The sequence below is a fragment of the Oncorhynchus mykiss genome, chromosome 27 (assembly GCF_013265735.2).
Source record: "Oncorhynchus mykiss isolate Arlee chromosome 27, USDA_OmykA_1.1, whole genome shotgun sequence".
In the NCBI taxonomy this organism is placed as follows: domain Eukaryota; kingdom Metazoa; phylum Chordata; class Actinopteri; order Salmoniformes; family Salmonidae; genus Oncorhynchus; species Oncorhynchus mykiss.
In genome coordinates this window covers 49,814,190-49,832,146 of record NC_048591.1, presented here as the reverse complement: position 1 = coordinate 49,832,146, position 17,957 = coordinate 49,814,190, and the positions used below count along the sequence as shown (strand labels likewise).

At 46.4% G+C, this 17,957-nt stretch overlaps 1 protein-coding gene across 1 annotated transcript in view; it reads left to right on the top strand.

Moving 5' to 3' along the window:
* LOC110519322 (contactin-5) overlaps nucleotides 1–17,957 on the top strand; it is a 560,400-nt gene that overhangs the window by 384,409 nt on the left and 158,034 nt on the right. The window contains exon 12 of the mRNA XM_036964829.1: nucleotides 2,853–2,997. Within this exon, the coding sequence (XP_036820724.1) occupies nucleotides 2,853–2,997 (145 nt within the window). The remainder of the gene's footprint in view (nucleotides 1–2,852; nucleotides 2,998–17,957) is intronic.

Here is a 17,957-nt window from a genome sequence, read left to right as displayed (position 1 = left end):
GCTCTGTTCCCTGTGAGCTCTGATCATACGGGACACCTCCCAGCTCTGTTCCCTGTGAGCTCTGATCATACTGGACACCTCCCAGCTCTTTTCCCTGTGAGCTCTGATCATACGGGACACCTCCCAGCTCTGTTCCCTGTGAGCTCTGATCATACGGGACACCTCCCAGCTCTGTTCCCTGTGAGCTCTGATCATACGGGACACCTCCCAGCTCTGTTCCCTGTGAGCTCTGATCATACGGGACACCTCCCAGCTCTGTTCCCTGTGAGCTCTGATCATACGGGACACCTTCCAGCTCTGTTCCCTGTGAGCTCTGATCATACAGGACACCTCCCAGCTCTGTTCCCTGTGAGCTCTGATCATACTGGACACCTCCCAGTTCTGTTCCCTGTGAGCTCTGATCATACAGGACACCTCCCAGCTCTGTTCCCTGTGAGCTCTGATCATACAGGACACCTCCCAGCTCTGTTCCCTGTGAGCTCTGATCATACTGGACACCTCCCAGCTCTGTTCCCTGTGAGCTCTGATCATACGGGACACCTCCCAGCTCTGTTCCCTGTGAGCTCTGATCATACAGGACACCTCCCAGCTCTGTTCCCTGTGAGCTCTGATCATACGGGACACCTCCCAGCTCTGTTCCCTGACATTTTAAGGTCAATGCAATTATGTCCATGATTTGATCAGTTGATGTTTGGCTTGAAAACCTTACGAGTCATCTGATTGGTCACATAACACTTCCCTCTGGACACTTTCGGCATTTAGCAGTAATTATCTGTTAATGTTAAACATGAGGATGGGAGGAGGAGGGCTGAATCATTGGACATATTTAACCTCTGGTATAAACAATTTACTTTATTTACGGACCAGATATTTATGATTGCGTCTTTCTAATAGGATATTTACTGTAAAAATGCCCATATATTGTAGACGATTATACGATAAAATCCCTAAAATGTTCAATATTTTGTGTTGTACCTCCTGATAATTGTTCATTGGACAATGTGTTTATGACCAGAAAATAATTATGACAATGATAATACACTGCTCAAAAAAATAAAGGGAACACTAAAATAACACATCCTAGATCTGAACGAATGAAATATTCTTATTAAATACTTGTTTCTTTACATAGTTTAATGTGCTGACAACAAAATCACACAAAAATGATCAAAGGAAATCAAATGTATCAACCCATGGAGGTCTGGATTTGGAGTCACACTCAAAATTTAAGTGGAAAACCACACTACAGGCTGATCCAACTTTGATGTCATGTCCTTAAAACAAGTCAAAATGAGGCTCAGTAGTGTGTGTGGCCTCCACGTGCCTGTATGACCTCCCTACAACGCCTGGGCATGCTCCTGATGAGGTGGCGGATGGTCTCCTGAGGGATCACTCCCAGACCTGGACTAAAGCATCCGCCAACTCCTGGACAGTCTGTGGTGCAACGTGGATGGAGCGAGACATGCCTTCCTCTTGCAGGAACTGCTGACAAACTCCAGCCACATGAGGTCTAGCATTGTCTTGCATTAGGAGGAACCCACGGCCAACCGCACCAGCATATGGTCTCACAAGGGGTCTGAGGATCTCATCTCGGTACCTAATGGCAGTCAGGCTACCTCTGGCGAGCACATGGAGGGCTGTGCGGCTCCCCAAAGAAATGCCACCCCACACCATGACTGACCCACCGCCAAACTGGTCATGCTGGAGGATGTTGCAGGCAGCAGAACGTTCTCCAAGGCGTCTCCAGACTGTCATGTCTGTCACATGTGCTCGGTGTGAACCTGCTTTCATCTGTGAAGAGCACAGGGCGCCAGTGGCGAATTTACCAATCTTGGTGTTATCTGGCAAATGCCAAACGTCCTGCACGGTGTTGGGCTGTAAGCACAACCCCCACCTGTGGACGTCGGGCCCTCATACCACCCTCATGGAGTCTGTTTCTGACCGTTTGAGCAGACACATGCACATTTGTGGCCTGCTGGAGGTCATTTTGCAGGGCTCTGGCAGTGCTCCTCTTACTCCTCCTTGCACAAAGGCAGATGTAGCGGTCCTGCTGCTGGGTTGTTGCCCTCCTACGGCCTCCTCCACGTCTCCTGATGTACTGGCCTGTCTCCTGGTAGCGCCTCCATGCTCTGGACACTACGCTGACAGACACAGCAAACCTTCTTGCCACATCTCGCATTGATGTGCCATCCTGGATGAGCTGCACTACCTGAGCCACCTGTGTGGGTTGTAGACTCCGTCTCATGCTACCACTAGAGTGAAAGCACCGCCAGCATTCAAAAGTGACCAAAACATCAGCCAGGAAGCATAGGAACTGAGAAGTGGTCTGTGGTTACCACCTGCAGAACCACTCCTTTATTGGGGGTCTTGCTAATTTCCTATAATTTCCACCTGTTGTCTATTCCATTTGCACAACAGCATGTGAAATTTATTGTCAATCAGTGTTGCTTCCTAAGTGGTCAGTTTGACAGAAGTGTGATTGACTTGGAGTTACATTGTGTTGTTTAAGTGTTCCAGCCAATTGTTTTGAGCAGTGTATATTCATAGTATAAATGTTCCGTTTCTGACACCTCTGACGTCTTTTTGTGATTTGACAGTATGATCGCTACTGTGACCTGTTATACTACTGTGACCTGTTATAGTACTGTGACCTGTTATAGTACTGTGACCTGTTGTACTACTGTGACCTGTTGTACTACTGTGACCTGTTATAGTACTGTGACCTGTTGTAGTACTGTGACCTGTTATAGTACTGTGACCTGTTGAACCGTATCCAGGTCCCTTTCGTAAAAGTGGATTCTAACCTCAAGGGAGAATAAAGGTGAAATCAAATGTTTTTATCTGTTCCACAGCGTCACCCCCAGTCTTCAGCCCTAACCCTGTCCGTCTGATCGCCACGCTGGGGAAAGACATGTTGTTGGGATGTAGACCCCGAGCATCTCCCAAGCCTAGAGTAACATGGAGGAGAGGAGACAGACGCATTCAGCCCAGCAGAAGGTATGGATGGAATCTGAAAAGATTTGACAATGTTTAGGAACAGACTGTGACTGTGCTTTCTAGCAGACACAGATTAAGCCCAGAACTGGACTAAACATATTTATCTCCATTGAGCTTTTCAGTCCAGCACTTAGTCTGTTTCTGGGAAAATGCCCCTAAAACCATTTTCTTCCTCAATTGTACACAATGGTTCAAAAAATATGTGTGTCGTGGTTTATCCTAACCTCCCCAAATACACCCTCACATTGGAGTGGTTTATCCCAACCTCCCCACATACACCCTCACGTTGGAGTGGTTTATCCCAACCTCCCCACATACACCCTCACGTTGGAGTGGTTTATCCCAACCTCCCCACATACACCCTCACGTTGGAGTGGTTTATCCTAACCATCCCCACATACACCCTCATGTTGGAGTGGTTTATCCTAACCTCCCCACATACACCCTCACGTTGGAGTGGTTTATCCCAACCTCCCCACATACACCCTCACGTTGGAGTGGTTTATCCCAACCTCCCCACATACACCCTCACGTTGGAGTGGTTTATCCTAACCTCCCCACATACACCCTCACGTTGGAGTGGTTTATCCTAACCTCCCCACATACACCCTCACATTGGAGTGGTTTATCCTAACCTGCCCACATACACCCTCACGTTGGAGTGGTTTATCCTAACCTCCCCACATACACCCTCACGTTGGAGTGGTTTATCCCAACCTCCCCACATACACCCTCACGTTGGAGTGGTTTATCCTAACCTCCCCACATACACCCTCACGTTGGAGTGGTTTATCCTAACCTGCCCACATACACCCTCACATTGGAGTGGTTTATGTGTGGACTGTTGTTTCCATTAGGACTACAAAGAGTACAAACTTGTGATTGATAGATTAGTGTCCAGACTGTATTTAAATGTGATTGATAGATTAGTGTCCAGGCTGTATTTAAATGTGATTGATAGATTAGTACCCAGGCTGTATTTAAATGTGATTGATAAATTAGTGTCCAGGCTGTATTTAAATGTGATTGATAGATTAGTGTCCATGCTGTATTTAAATGTGATTGATAGATTAGTGTCCATGCTGTATTTAAATGTGATTGATAGATTAGTGTCCAGGCTGTATTTAAATGTGATGAATAGACTATTGTCCAGGCTGTATTTAAATGTGATTAATAGATTAGTGTCCTGTCTGTATTAAAATGTGATTGATAGATTAATATCCAGGCTGTATTTAAATGAGATTGATAGATTATTGTCCAGGCTGTAATTAAATGAGATTAATAGGCTATTGTCCAGGCTGTATTTAAATGTGATTAATAGATTAGTGTCCAGGCTGTAATGAAATGTGATTAATAGATTAGTGTCCAGGCTGTAATTAAATGTGATTGATAGATTAGTGTCCAGGCTGTAATGAAATGTGATTGATAGATTAGTGTCCAGGCTGTATTTAAATGTGATTGATAGATTAGTGTCCAGACTGTAATTAAATGTGATTGATAGATTAGTGTCCAGGCTGTAATGAAATGTGATTTATAGATTAGTGTCCAGGCTGTATTTAAATGTGATTGATAGATTAGTATCCAGGCTGTATTTAAATGTGATTGATAGATTAGTGTCCAGGCTGTGTTAGATCGTGTGATTTATAGATTAGTGTCCAGTCTGTAATTAAATGTGATTGATAGATTAGTGTCCAGGCTGTATTTAAATGTGATTGATAGATTAGTATCCAGGCTGTAATTAAATGTGATTGATAGATTAGGATCCAGGCTGTATTTAAATGTGATTGATAGATCAGTGTCCAGGCTGTGTTAGATCGTGTGATTGATAGATTAGTATCCAGGCTGTATTTAAATGTGATTGATAGATTAGTATCCAGGCTGTATTTAAATGTGATTGATAGATTTGTATCCAGGCTGTATTTAAATGTGATTGATAGATTAGTGTCCAGGCTGTGTTGGAAGGTGTGATTCATAGATCAGTATGCTGGCTGTGTTGGAACGTTTCTGTAGTCCCAGGATAGGAGATAACGTGGTATAAAGGGGTAGATGTTTCTAGCTGTAGTCCCATGATAGGAGATAACGTGGTATAAAGGGGTAGATGTTTCTGTAGTCCCAGGATAGTTTGTAGAGGTGAACTCTTCTGTTCTGTTATGAGGAGGAACGTGGTCATATGTCTTGTTTACCACGTCCATCTCAATACAGCCGCTGAAGTGAAATGTCAACCAATCAGATAGGTTGTCTCCTTTCTTCTCCTTCCCAGAGAGGGATCCTGACAACCTTATACTGTGCAATTGCAAATGAGTTTTCTCTTGCTGTTTAATGCATCATCTTTTATGAAAAGTGTGTGTGTGTGTGTGTGCATGTGTGCTTGGGATGGGGGTTGAGCAGCGGGGTTGTGGGACATCAATCACTGTGAGTGACAGCAGCTGAAATGATCAGTCAGTGTTGAGCATTGAGAGATAGTGATCGAGGGACCAGTATGTTGAGAGGTCGTGGAAGAGGGACCAGGATGTTGAGAGGTAGTGGAAGAGGGACCAGGATGTTGAGAGGTAGTGGAAGAGGGACCAGGATGTTGAGAGGTAGTGGAAGAGGGACCAGGATGTTGAGAGGTAGTGGAAGAGGGACCAGGATGTTGAGAGGTAGTGGAAGAGGGACCAGGATGTTGAGAGGTAGTGGAAGAGGGACCAGGATGTTGAGAGGTAGTGGAAGAGGGACCAGGATGTTGAGAGGTAGTGGAAGAGGGACCAGGATGTTGAGAGGTAGTGGAAGAGGGACCAGGATGTTGAGAGGTAGTGGAAGAGGGACCAGGATGTTGAGAGGTAGTGGAAGAGGGACCAGGATGTTGAGAGGTAGTGGAAGAGGGACCAGGATGTTGAGAGGTAGTGGAAGAGGGACCAGGATGTTGAGAGGTAGTGGAAGAGGGACCAGGATGTTGAGAGGTAGTGGAAGAGGGACCAGGATGTTGAGAGGTAGTGGAAGAGGGACCAGGATGTTGAGAGGTAGTGGAAGAGGGACCAGGATGTTGAGAGGTAGTGGAAGAGGGACCAGGATGTTGAGAGGTAGGATCAGAAAACTAATCAGTAGCTGGTACCATTTGTCTCATGCAGAGCAACCCATTTTGCATAGAGTTGATCAGACTGTTGATTGTGGTCTGTGGAATGTTGTCCCACTCCTCTTCAATGGCTGTGCGAAGTGGCTGGATATTGGCAGGAACTGGAACACGCTGTCCTACACGTCATCCCGTGATCTGCGGTTGTGAGGTCGTTTGGACGTACTTCCAAGTTCTCTAAAACGACATTGGAAGCAGTTCATGGTAGAGAAATTAACATTTGATTCTCTGGTGAACATTTCTGCGGTCAGCATGCCAATTGCGCGCTCCCTAAAAACTTGAGACATCTGTGGCAGTGTGTTGTGTGACAAAACTGCACATTTTAGAGTGGCCTTCTATTGTCCCCATCTAATCAATAAGCTGTTTAATCAGCTTCTTGATACGCCACACCTGTCAGGTGGATGGATTATCTTGGCAAAGGACAAACGTTCACTAACAGGGATGGAAACACATTTGTGAGCAAATGTTGTGATAAATAATATTTTTGTGTGTATGGAACATTTGTGGGATCTTTTATTTCAGCTCATGGAACATTTTAATGCGATTGTATTTGTTAGGATCCCCATTAGCCGACGCCAATGTGGACAGCTAGTCTTACTGGTGGTCTGACAAATAACAAAATACATTACAGACAAAATCCTTTACACTACATGTTCATGTTTTAATGCATCTGTCAGTTACACATACATGTCAGTACATACACACAACAAGTAGGTCACGTGTCAGTACACACACACAACAAGTAGGTCACGTGTCAGTACACACACACAACAAGTAGGTCACGTGTCAGTACATACACACAACAAGTAGGTCACGTGTCAGTACACACACACAACAAGTAGGTCACGTGTCAGTACACACACACAACAAGTAGGTCACGTGTCAGTACATACACACAACCAATAGGTCACGTCAGTACATACACACAACCAATAGGTCACATGTCAGTACATACACACAACAAGTAGGTCACATGTCAGTACATACACACAACCAATAGGTCACATGTCAGTACATACACACAACCAATAGGTCACATGTCAGTACATACACACAACCAATAGGTCACATGTCAGTACATACACACAACAAGTAGGTCACGTGTCAGTACACACAACCAATTGGTCACATGTCAGTACATACACACAACCAATAGGTCACATGTCAGTAAACACACACAACAAGTAGGTCACATGTCAGTACATACACACAACCAATAGGTCACATGTCAGTACATACACACAACAAGTAGGTCACATGTCAGTACATACACACAACAAGTAGGTCACATGTCAGTACATACACACAACCAATAGGTCACATGTCAGTACATACACACAACCAATAGGTCACATGTCAGTACATACACACAACCAATAGGTCACATGTCAGTACATACACACAACAAGTAGGTCACATGTCAGTAAACACACACAACAAGTAGGTCACATGTCAGTACATACACACAACCAATAGGTCACATGTCAGTACATACACACAACAAGTAGGTCACATGTCAGTACATACACACAACAAGTAGGTCACATGTCAGTACATACACACAACCAATAGGTCACATGTCAGTACATACACACAACCAATAGGTCACGTCAGTACATACACACAACAAGTAGGTCACATGTCAGTACATACACACAACCAATAGGTCACATGTCAGTACATACACACAACCAATAGGTCACGTCAGTACATACACACAACCAATAGGTCACGTCAGTACATACACACAACCAATAGGTCACATGTCAGTACATACACATAACCAATAGGTCACGTCAGTACATACACACAACCAATAGGTCACATGTCAGTACATACACACAACCAATAGGTCACATGTCAGTACATACACACAACCAATAGGTCACATGTCAGTACATACACACAACCAATAGGTCACGTCAGTACATACACACAACCAATAGGTCACGTGTCAGTACATACACACAACAAGTAGGTCACATGTCAGTACATACACACAACCAATAGGTCACGTCAGTACATACACACAACCAATAGGTCACGTCAGTACATACACACAACAAGTAGGTCACGTGTCAGTACATACACACAACAAGTAGGTCACGTTGTGTCGTGAGGTGTTGCTGTATTTGTTTTTTGAAACCAGGTTTGCTGTTCACTTGCACTATATGAGATGGGAGTTCCATGCAATCATGGCTCTGTATAATACTGTACGTTTCCTTGAATTTGTTCTGGACCTGGGGACTGTGAAAAGACACCTGGTGGCATGTCTGGTGGAGTAAGTGTGTGTTTCAGTGCTCTGTGTGTTAGTTGACTACAATTTGGAATGTTTGGAATTATGTTCAGTGTACTCTATACATATATATATATATATATATTGTACATTACTGAAAGGTTAGACTCTCATGAACACATACCCTCTACAACGCTCACCAGACATGCAAGAGACGTTAGAAGGGACAATTTGAAGCAATGCAGATCAACAATTCACACATACACACAATTTCCAGGTTACCTGATGAACTTACCTGCTGTTTTCCAGAACATTCCAATATTTTTCTGATACATTTTAGTCACTTACTGATGTAGCCTACAAACTGTTACACCTTTCCCATTTCAGATTTAAACAGAGAGATGTTGAAAATGTCAGTGAAGACACTTGCCAGTTGGACAGCGCATGCTTGGAGTACACGTCCTGTTAATCCATCTGGCCCTGCAGCCTTGTGAATGTTGACCTGTTCAAAGGTCTTACTCACATCGGCTGCGTGGAGCGTGATCACACAGTCGTCTGGAACAGCTGATGCTCTCATGCATGTCTCAGCGTTACTTGCCTCGAAGCGAGCATTGAAGTAATTTAGCTCATCTGGTAGGCTTGTGTCACTGGGCAGCTCTTGGCTGTGCTTCCCTTTGCAGTGTGTAATAGTTTGCAAGCCCTGCCACATCCGACGAGTGTCGGAGCTGGTGTCGTACGATTCGATCTTTGTCCTGTATTGACTCTTTGCCATTTTCAAGTCATTTCAAATATTTTCTTAATTGATAGCCTTTTCTGTGCTACAATGTTTAAAAATATCATTACTCTTTATGTAACAACATTAAACCACTATCTTTTGTCAGTATCAGAATAGCCTGTCATTTCAGTCATTCGGGTGGTATTAAAACGTATTGGCTATTGTCTCCAGTCATGTAAAATGACGTAGGAATGCATAACGTTTTATAAAAGACCAAATTATAGATTCGTGCAATGCTTTATTATAAAGGTGATTTGGGGATTTCCAGGTTCCAAACTCATTGCTTTGACTAATCTGACCATGATGTCAGAATGAGATCAGTAATTAGAGGGACGAAACACTATCATTCCATCTCATCATTCATGCTGCTTTCAAAGGTTATTTAATGCCACTGAGTCACCTACATTCATTTTCAAATTGGTTTATTTGAATAGATTAGGGACAAACACAAATTAATAGTTGAAACAGTTATTCAATACAATGCATCATCATCATTTCAGCCAATTTTCAATGCATATTGTGATACAATTAGCTGATTTCTCACCCAGATCTGGTTCTTGTTCCCCCCCTTGGGGAGGGTTCAGTGCCCATGTTGGTGAAAATGGTGATGAATTATATAGGTTACGATGCGATAAAGTAATATGTGAAACGTTCACAACTCTATTTTCAATTTGTTTTGTCATAGATCAAGAGCAGATTCGTGCTGTTTTAGCGATCAGAGAAGAAATCACAAAGGGATGTGGGTAATGACCATTGACCAAATCATTCCATTGATAGAAATTCAAGTAGTGCTGTATCTACAGTATAATATAATACTAACTGCTTGGTACTTGCCTCAGTAGATGTCAATAAGCTCAACCCAAAGAAAGATTATGGTCAGGCATATGAAGGTATACCTACATGTCTGAATGTAGAATTCATTTTTTTTTGGAAACTGACTAAATGTAGTCTGTTCCGTCATGTTGAACATTGCCCCATGTCAGATTTCTGAATATACAGACATACATTTCTGATACTGAGGATGAATGACCGTAATGCTTCTCATTAACACCTTAAAGTACATGTTGATGATCCTCAGCTAAACTGAGATAAACAGAAGACAGACGCATCTCCCCATGTCTTGGCCAGGGTAACATTCTCACAGGTCTTTCTCTGACATTAGCTATGGGCAAGAAAGACTGCTGTAAAGCCATGGAGGGAGAGAAGTTCAATTCTGGGCAGAGCAGGGGTGGAGGGGTGGAATCGAAGCAATTCCATCCATCTGCATTTATCATTGACAGCTGTGCTGATTTTAAGGGACAATGTGCGATTGCTACATCTATTTTTGGACTTTTAAAGGTGCAATATGCAGAAATCGCTCTGCCATTTCCTGGTTGCTAAAATTCTAATAGTTCCCTAAATGTCAGTTCATGTGACAAAACAAGCAAGAGAATCATTGTACCATCTAAACCGCTGTGAAATATATTTTCAATAACCCAAAATATAGTATTTTCAGCTGTTTGACGTTTGTGTTCAAAACTGAAACCAAAGATGCAAAAACTTCTTAGAATATAAATAGCACACATAGAACAGATCTACAGCTTCTTAGACTGGCTTTCAATGAGAATGACAGATCTACGTCTCACATTTCTATGTGAATTTGGCCCACTAAAAAGTTACATATTGCAGCTTTAAGCAGCTTTTAGTCCTTCATTCATGAAGAATATAACATAGAAATGCCTCATGGGCTTTAGTTCAACTGTCGTACCCATCAGAGCCCAAAATATCAGCTGGTTTTGCTACAGTGTTTGTAAACAATGTAATTGTAAACAAACACTGTATAGCCTTAAAACACGGTTACCACTATCATTTTAATCTCATTGATGATCAATCTTTGCATCCATAGCTCTGTCTTTGAATTGGAGTGTGGTTACATTTTTCCGGCCTTATCCATAAGCTGTTTACCAAATCAGTGGCGGGTGTCCACTTCGCTGTTGTTTGAAATACAGATTGCCCCTTTAATGAATGTTTGTGATTAACATGGATTTCTGCTAATGTTCAGCGCTGTTGTCTCCTTAATGGAAAGCATTCATCCTGTTAGTTTTAGACTCAAATGTGGCAGACAGACAGACTCAATTGGAAGCCAAAATCTCTCACTCACTCCTTCGCAATCGCACACACACACTCATATGGGGTGTTTAATAAACATTATTTAATAAATATTTTTGAGGTAATTTCATTTTGTCAATATTTTTTTATATAATGTCAGACTTAATGAGCATTTCCTACATGTATTATTCTTATTATTTAGTTTCTCTCTTTATTCAGTTTAATTTACATAGTGCTGTATACCCAGTGGTCCCTATCATGTGGCCTTCCTTCCTGTCTCTCTGTCCTTGACGGATGTGCGCTCTCTTCTTCATAATTTGAAGAATGTATTCTAGCTTCAGTCTGCTGAAGATTCCTTGTGCATTTTTGATGTGTGGTAAAGATTCTGTCATGCCTTTAAGAGTTCCCTGTTTCCATCCTCCTCTCCTCCTCGATGAAAGATGATTTAGTGATGGAATAATGAACACCAAACAGCACAAGGCAAATTAAAGAGAAACCAAGAGAAGACCTCTCTCTCCCAAGGTCACATCTGTTTGTTTTTTGGTTGCCGGAAAATGCTTTTTTATTTAAAAAAATATATATATCATTTTGTAAGTATTCATTCACACTCCCGAGGTGCAAGCTCAAATATTTTGGGATTTGAAATCTGCGTACATGAAATAACTAATGTGGCAGGTCACTGAAAGGAGAACAGTAAACTAATAAGCCATTTATTAAACAGACTTACGATTAATATTGATCTTAAGTATGACTTATGCAGAAAACCATATATAAGTAGTTGTTTATAATACCTTACTTTGACGTGGGAATGATCTTATCTCTACTCAATGTCTAGACTTGAAGTAGGTAATTTTCCTGCTGGTTATGTAAGGCTATTCTTTCCCCTTTCAGTTTAAGGTCAGACCTTTTATTTCCCCTTGTAGTTTAGGTCAGACCGTTTCTTTCCCCTTGCAGTTTAGGTCAGACCATTTATTTCCCCTACAGTTTAAGGTGAGACCATTTCTTTCCCCTTGCAGTTTAAGGTCAGACCATTTCTTTCCCCTTTCAGTTTAAGGTCAGACCATTTCTTTCCCCTACAGTTTAAGGTCAGACCATTTATTTCCCCTACAGTTTAAGGTCAGACCATTTCTTTCCCCTACAGTTTAGCTCAGACCATTTCTTTCCCCTTTCAGTTTAAGGTCAGACCATTTCTTTCCCCTACAGTTTAAGGTCAGACCATTTCTTTCCCCTACAGTTTAAGGTCAGACCATTTATTTCCCCTACAGTTTAAGGTCAGACCATTTATTTTCCCCATCAGACACAGTTGTGTCTTGCTGTCCCACCTCGTTCACTGCAGCGGTGACAGTTTGTGTCTTGCTGTCCCACCTCGTTCACTGCAGCGGTAACAGTTCTGTCTTGCTGTCCCACCTCGTTCACTGCAGCGGTGACAGTTTGTGTCTTGCTGTCCCACCTCGTTCACTGCAGCGGTAACAGTTCTGTCTTGCTGTCCCACCTCGTTCACTGCAGCGGTGACAGTTTGTGTCTTGCTGTCCCACCTCGTTCACTGCAGCGGTGACAGTTCTGTCTTGCTCTCCCACCTCGTTCACTGCAGCGGTGACAGTTTGTGTCTTGCTGTCCCACCTCGTTCACTGCAGCGGTGACAGTTCTGTCTTGCTGTCCCACCTCGTTCACTGCAGCGGTGACAGTTCTGTCTTGCTCTCCCACCTCGTTCACTGCAGCGGTGACAGTTCTGTCTTGATGTCCCACCTCGTTCACTGCAGCAGTGACAGTTCTGTCTTGCTGTCCCACCTCGTTCACTGCAGCGGTGACAGTTCTGTCTTGATGCTCCACCTCGTTCACTGCAGCGGTGACAGTTCTGTCTTGCTGCCCCACCTCGTTCACTGCAGCAGTGACAGTTCTGTCTTGCTGTCCCACCTCATTCACTGCAGTGGTGACAGTTCTGTCTTGCTGTCCCACCTCGTTCACTGCAGCGGTGACAGTTCTGTCTTGCTGTCCCACCTCGTTCACTGCAGCGGTGACAGTTCTGTCTTGATGCTCCACCTCGTTCACTGCAGCGGTGACAGTTCTGTCTTGCTGCCCCACCTCGTTCACTGCAGCAGTGACAGTTCTGTCTTGCTGTCCCACCTCATTCACTGCAGTGGTGACAGTTCTGTCTTAATCTCCCACCTCGTTCACTGCAGCGGTGACAGTTCTGTCTTGATGTCCCACCTCGTTCACTGCAGCGGTGACAGTTCTGTCTTGCTGTCCCACCTCGTTCACTGTAGCGGTGACAGTTCTGTCTTGCTGCTCCACCTCGTTCACTGCAGCGGTGACAGTTCTGTCTTGCTGCTCCACCTCGTTCACTGCAGCGGTGACAGTTCTGTCTTGCTGTCCCACCTCGTTCACTGCAGCGGTGACAGTTCTGTCTTGATGTCCCACCTCGTTCACTGCAGCGGTGACAGTTCTGTCTTACTGTCCCACCTCGTTCACTGCAGCGGTGACAGTTCTGTCTTGATGTCCCACCTCGTTCACTGCAGCGGTGACAGTTCTGTCTTGCTGCTCCACCTCGTTCACTGCAGCGGTGACAGTTCTGTCTTGCTGTCCCACCTCGTTCACTGCAGCGGTGACAGTTCTGTCTTGATGTCCCACCTCGTTCACTGCAGCGGTGACAGTTCTGTCTTGCTGCTCCACCTCGTTCACTGCAGCGGTGACAGTTCTGTCTTGCTGTCCCACCTCGTTCACTGCAGCGGTGACAGTTCTGTCTTGATGTCCCACCTCGTTCACTGCAGCGGTGACAGTTCTGTCTTACTGTCCCACCTCGTTCACTGCAGCGGTGACAGTTCTGTCTTGATGTCCCACCTCGTTCACTGCAGCGGTGACAGTTCTGTCTTGCTGCTCCACCTCGTTCACTGCAGCGGTGACAGTTCTGTCTTGCTGTCCCACCTCGTTCACTGCAGCGGTGACAGTTCTGTCTTGATGTCCCACCTCGTTCACTGCAGCGGTGACAGTTCTGTCTTGATGTCCCACCTCGTTCACTGCAGCGGTGACAGTTCTGTCTTACTGTCCCACCTCGTTCACTGCAGCGGTGACAGTTCTGTCTTGATGTCCCACCTCGTTCACTGCAGCGGTGACAGTTCTGTTTTGCTGCTCCACCTCGTTCACTGCAGCGGTGACAGTTGTGTCTTGCTGTCCCACCTCGTTCACTGCAGCGGTGACAGTTCTGTCTTGATGCTCCACCTCGTTCACTGCAGCGGTGACAGTTCTGTCTTGCTGTCCCACCTCGTTCACTGCAGCGGTAACAGTTCTGTCTTGCTGTCCCACCTCGTTCACTGCAGCGGTGACAGTTCTGTCTTGCTGTCCCACCTCGTTCACTGCAGCGGTGACAGTTCTGTCTTGCTCTCCCACCTCGTTCACTGCAGCAGTGACAGTTCTGTCTTGCTGTCCCACCTCGTTCACTGCAGCGGTGACAGTTCTGTCTTGATGCTCCACCTCGTTCACTGCAGCGGTGACAGTTCTGTCTTGCTGCCCCACCTCGTTCACTGCAGCAGTGACAGTTCTGTCTTGCTGTCCCACCTCATTCACTGCAGTGGTGACAGTTCTGTCTTGCTGTCCCACCTCGTTCACTGCAGCGGTGACAGTTCTGTCTTGCTGTCCCACCTCGTTCACTGCAGCGGTGACAGTTCTGTCTTGATGCTCCACCTCGTTCACTGCAGCGGTGACAGTTCTGTCTTGCTGCCCCACCTCGTTCACTGCAGCAGTGACAGTTCTGTCTTGCTGTCCCACCTCATTCACTGCAGTGGTGACAGTTCTGTCTTGCTCTCCCACCTCGTTCACTGCAGCGGTGACAGTTCTGTCTTGATGTCCCACCTCGTTCACTGCAGCGGTGACAGTTCTGTCTTGCTATCCCACCTCGTTCACTGTAGCGGTGACAGTTCTGTCTTGCTGCTCCACCTCGTTCACTGCAGCGGTGACAGTTCTGTCTTGCTGCTCCACCTCGTTCACTGCAGCGGTGACAGTTCTGTCTTGCTGTCCCACCTCGTTCACTGCAGCGGTGACAGTTCTGTCTTGATGTCCCACCTCGTTCACTGCAGCGGTGACAGTTCTGTCTTGCTGCTCCACCTCGTTCACTGCAGCGGTGACAGTTCTGTCTTGCTGTCCCACCTCGTTCACTGCAGCGGTGACAGTTCTGTCTTGATGTCCCACCTCGTTCACTGCAGCGGTGACAGTTCTGTCTTGATGTCCCACCTCGTTCACTGCAGCGGTGACAGTTCTGTCTTACTGTCCCACCTCGTTCACTGCAGCGGTGACAGTTCTGTCTTGATGTCCCACCTCGTTCACTGCAGCGGTGACAGTTCTGTCTTGCTGCTCCACCTCGTTCACTGCAGCGGTGACAGTTGTGTCTTGCTGTCCCACCTCGTTCACTGCAGCGGTGACAGTTCTGTCTTGATGCTCCACCTCGTTCACTGCAGCGGTGACAGTTCTGTCTTGCTGTCCCACCTCGTTCACTGCAGCGGTGACAGTTCTGTCTTGATGCTCCACCTCGTTCACTGTAGCGGTGACAGTTCTGTCTTGCTGCTCCACCTCGTTCACTGCAGCGGTGACAGTTTGTGTCTTGCTGCTCCACCTCGTTCACTGCAGCGGTGACAGTTCTGTCTTGCTGTCCCACCTCGTTCACTGCAGCGGTGACAGTTCTGTCTTGATGTCCCACCTCGTTCACTGCAGCGGTGACAGTTCTGTCTTGTTGTCCCACCTCGTTCACTGCAGCGGTGACAGTTCTGTCTTGCTGTCCCACCTCGTTCACTGCAGCGGTGACAGTTCTGTCTTGCTGCCCCACCTCGTTCACTGCAGCGGTGACAGTTCTGTCTTGCTGCTCCACCTCGTTCACTGCAGCAGTGACAGTTTGTGTCTTGCTGCTCCACCTCGTTCACTGCAGCGGTGACAGTTCTGTCTTGCTGTCCCACCTCGTTCACTGCAGCAGTGACAGTTCTGTCTTGCTGTCCCACCTCGTTCACTGTAGCGGTGACAGTTCTGTCTTGCTGTCCCACCTCGTTCACTGCAGCAGTGACAGTTCTGTCTTGCTGTCCCACCTCGTTCACTGCAGCGGTGACAGTTCTGTCTTGCTGTCCCACCTCGTTCACTGCAGCGGTGACAGTTCTGTCTTGCTGTCCCACCTCGTTCACTGCAGCGGTGACAGTTCTGTCTTGCTGCTCCACCTCGTTCACTGCAGCAGTGACAGTTCTGTCTTCCTGTCCCACCTCGTTCACTGCAGCAGTGACAGTTCTGTCTTGCTGTCCCACCTCGTTCACTGCAGCGGTGACAGTTTGTGTCTTGCTGTCCCACCTCGTTCACTGCAGCGGTGACAGTTCTGTCTTGCTGCTCCACCTTGTTCACTGCAGCGGTGACAGTTTGTGTCTTGCTGTCCCACCTCGTTCACTGCAGCGGTGACAGTTCTGTCTTGCTGTCCCACCTCGTTCACTGCAGCGGTGACAGTTCTGTCTTGCTGCTCCACCTCGTTCACTGCAGCGGTGACAGTTTGTGTCTTGATGCCCCACCTCGTTCACTGCAGCGGTGACAGTTCTGTCTTGCTGTCCCACCTCGTTCACTGCAGCGGTGACAGTTCTGTCTTGCTGCCCCACCTCGTTCACTGCAGCGGTGACAGTTCTGTCTTGCTGTCCCACCTCGTTCACTGCAGCGGTGACAGTTCTGTCTTGCTGCCCCACCTCGTTTACTGCAGCAGTGACAGTTCTGTCTTGCTGCTCCACCTCGTTCACTGCAGCGGTGACAGTTCTGTCTTGCTGTCCCACCTCGTTCACTGCAGCGGTGACAGTTTGTGTCTTGCTGTCCCACCTCGTTCAGTGCAGCGGTGACAGTTCTGTCTTGATGTCCCACCTCGTTCACTGCAGCGGTGACAGTTCTGTCTTGCTGTCCCACCTCGTTCACTGCAGCGGTGACAGTTCTGTCTTGCTGTCCCACCTCGTTCACTGCAGCGGTGACAGTTCTGTCTTGATGTCCCACCTCGTTCACTGCAGCAGTGACAGTTCTGTCTTGCTGTCCCACCTCGTTCACTGCAGCGGTGACAGTTCTGTCTTGCTGTCCCACCTCGTTCACTGCAGCAGTGACAGTTCTGTCTTGCTGTCCCACCTCGTTCACTGCAGCAGTGACAGTTCTGTCTTGCTGCTCCACCTCGTTCACTGCAGCGGTGACAGTTCTGTCTTGATGTCCCACCTCGTTCACTGCAGCGGTGACAGTTCTGTCTTGCTGTCCCACCTCGTTCACTGCAGAGGTGACAGTTCTGTCTTGCTGTCCCACCTCGTTCACTGCAGCGGTGACAGTTCTGTCTTGATGTCCCACCTCGTTCACTGTAGCGGTGACAGTTCTGTCTTGATGTCCCACCTCGTTCACTGCAGCGGTGACAGTTCTGTCTTGATGTCCCACCTCGTTCACTGCAGCGGTGACAGTTCTGTCTTGATGTCCCACCTCGTTCACTGCAGCAGTGACAGTTCTGTCTTGCTGTCCCACCTCGTTCACTGCAGCAGTGACAGTTCTGTCTTGCTGCTCCACCTCGTTCACTGCAGCGGTGACAGTTTGTGTCTTGATGTCCCACCTCGTTCACTGCAGCAGTGACAGTTTGTGTCTTGCTGCCCCACCTCGTTCACTGCAGCGGTGACAGTTCTGTCTTGCTGTCCCACCTCGTTCACTGCAGCGGTGACAGTTCTGTCTTGCTGCTCCACCTCGTTCACTGCAGCGGTGACAGTTTGTGTCTTGATGCCCCA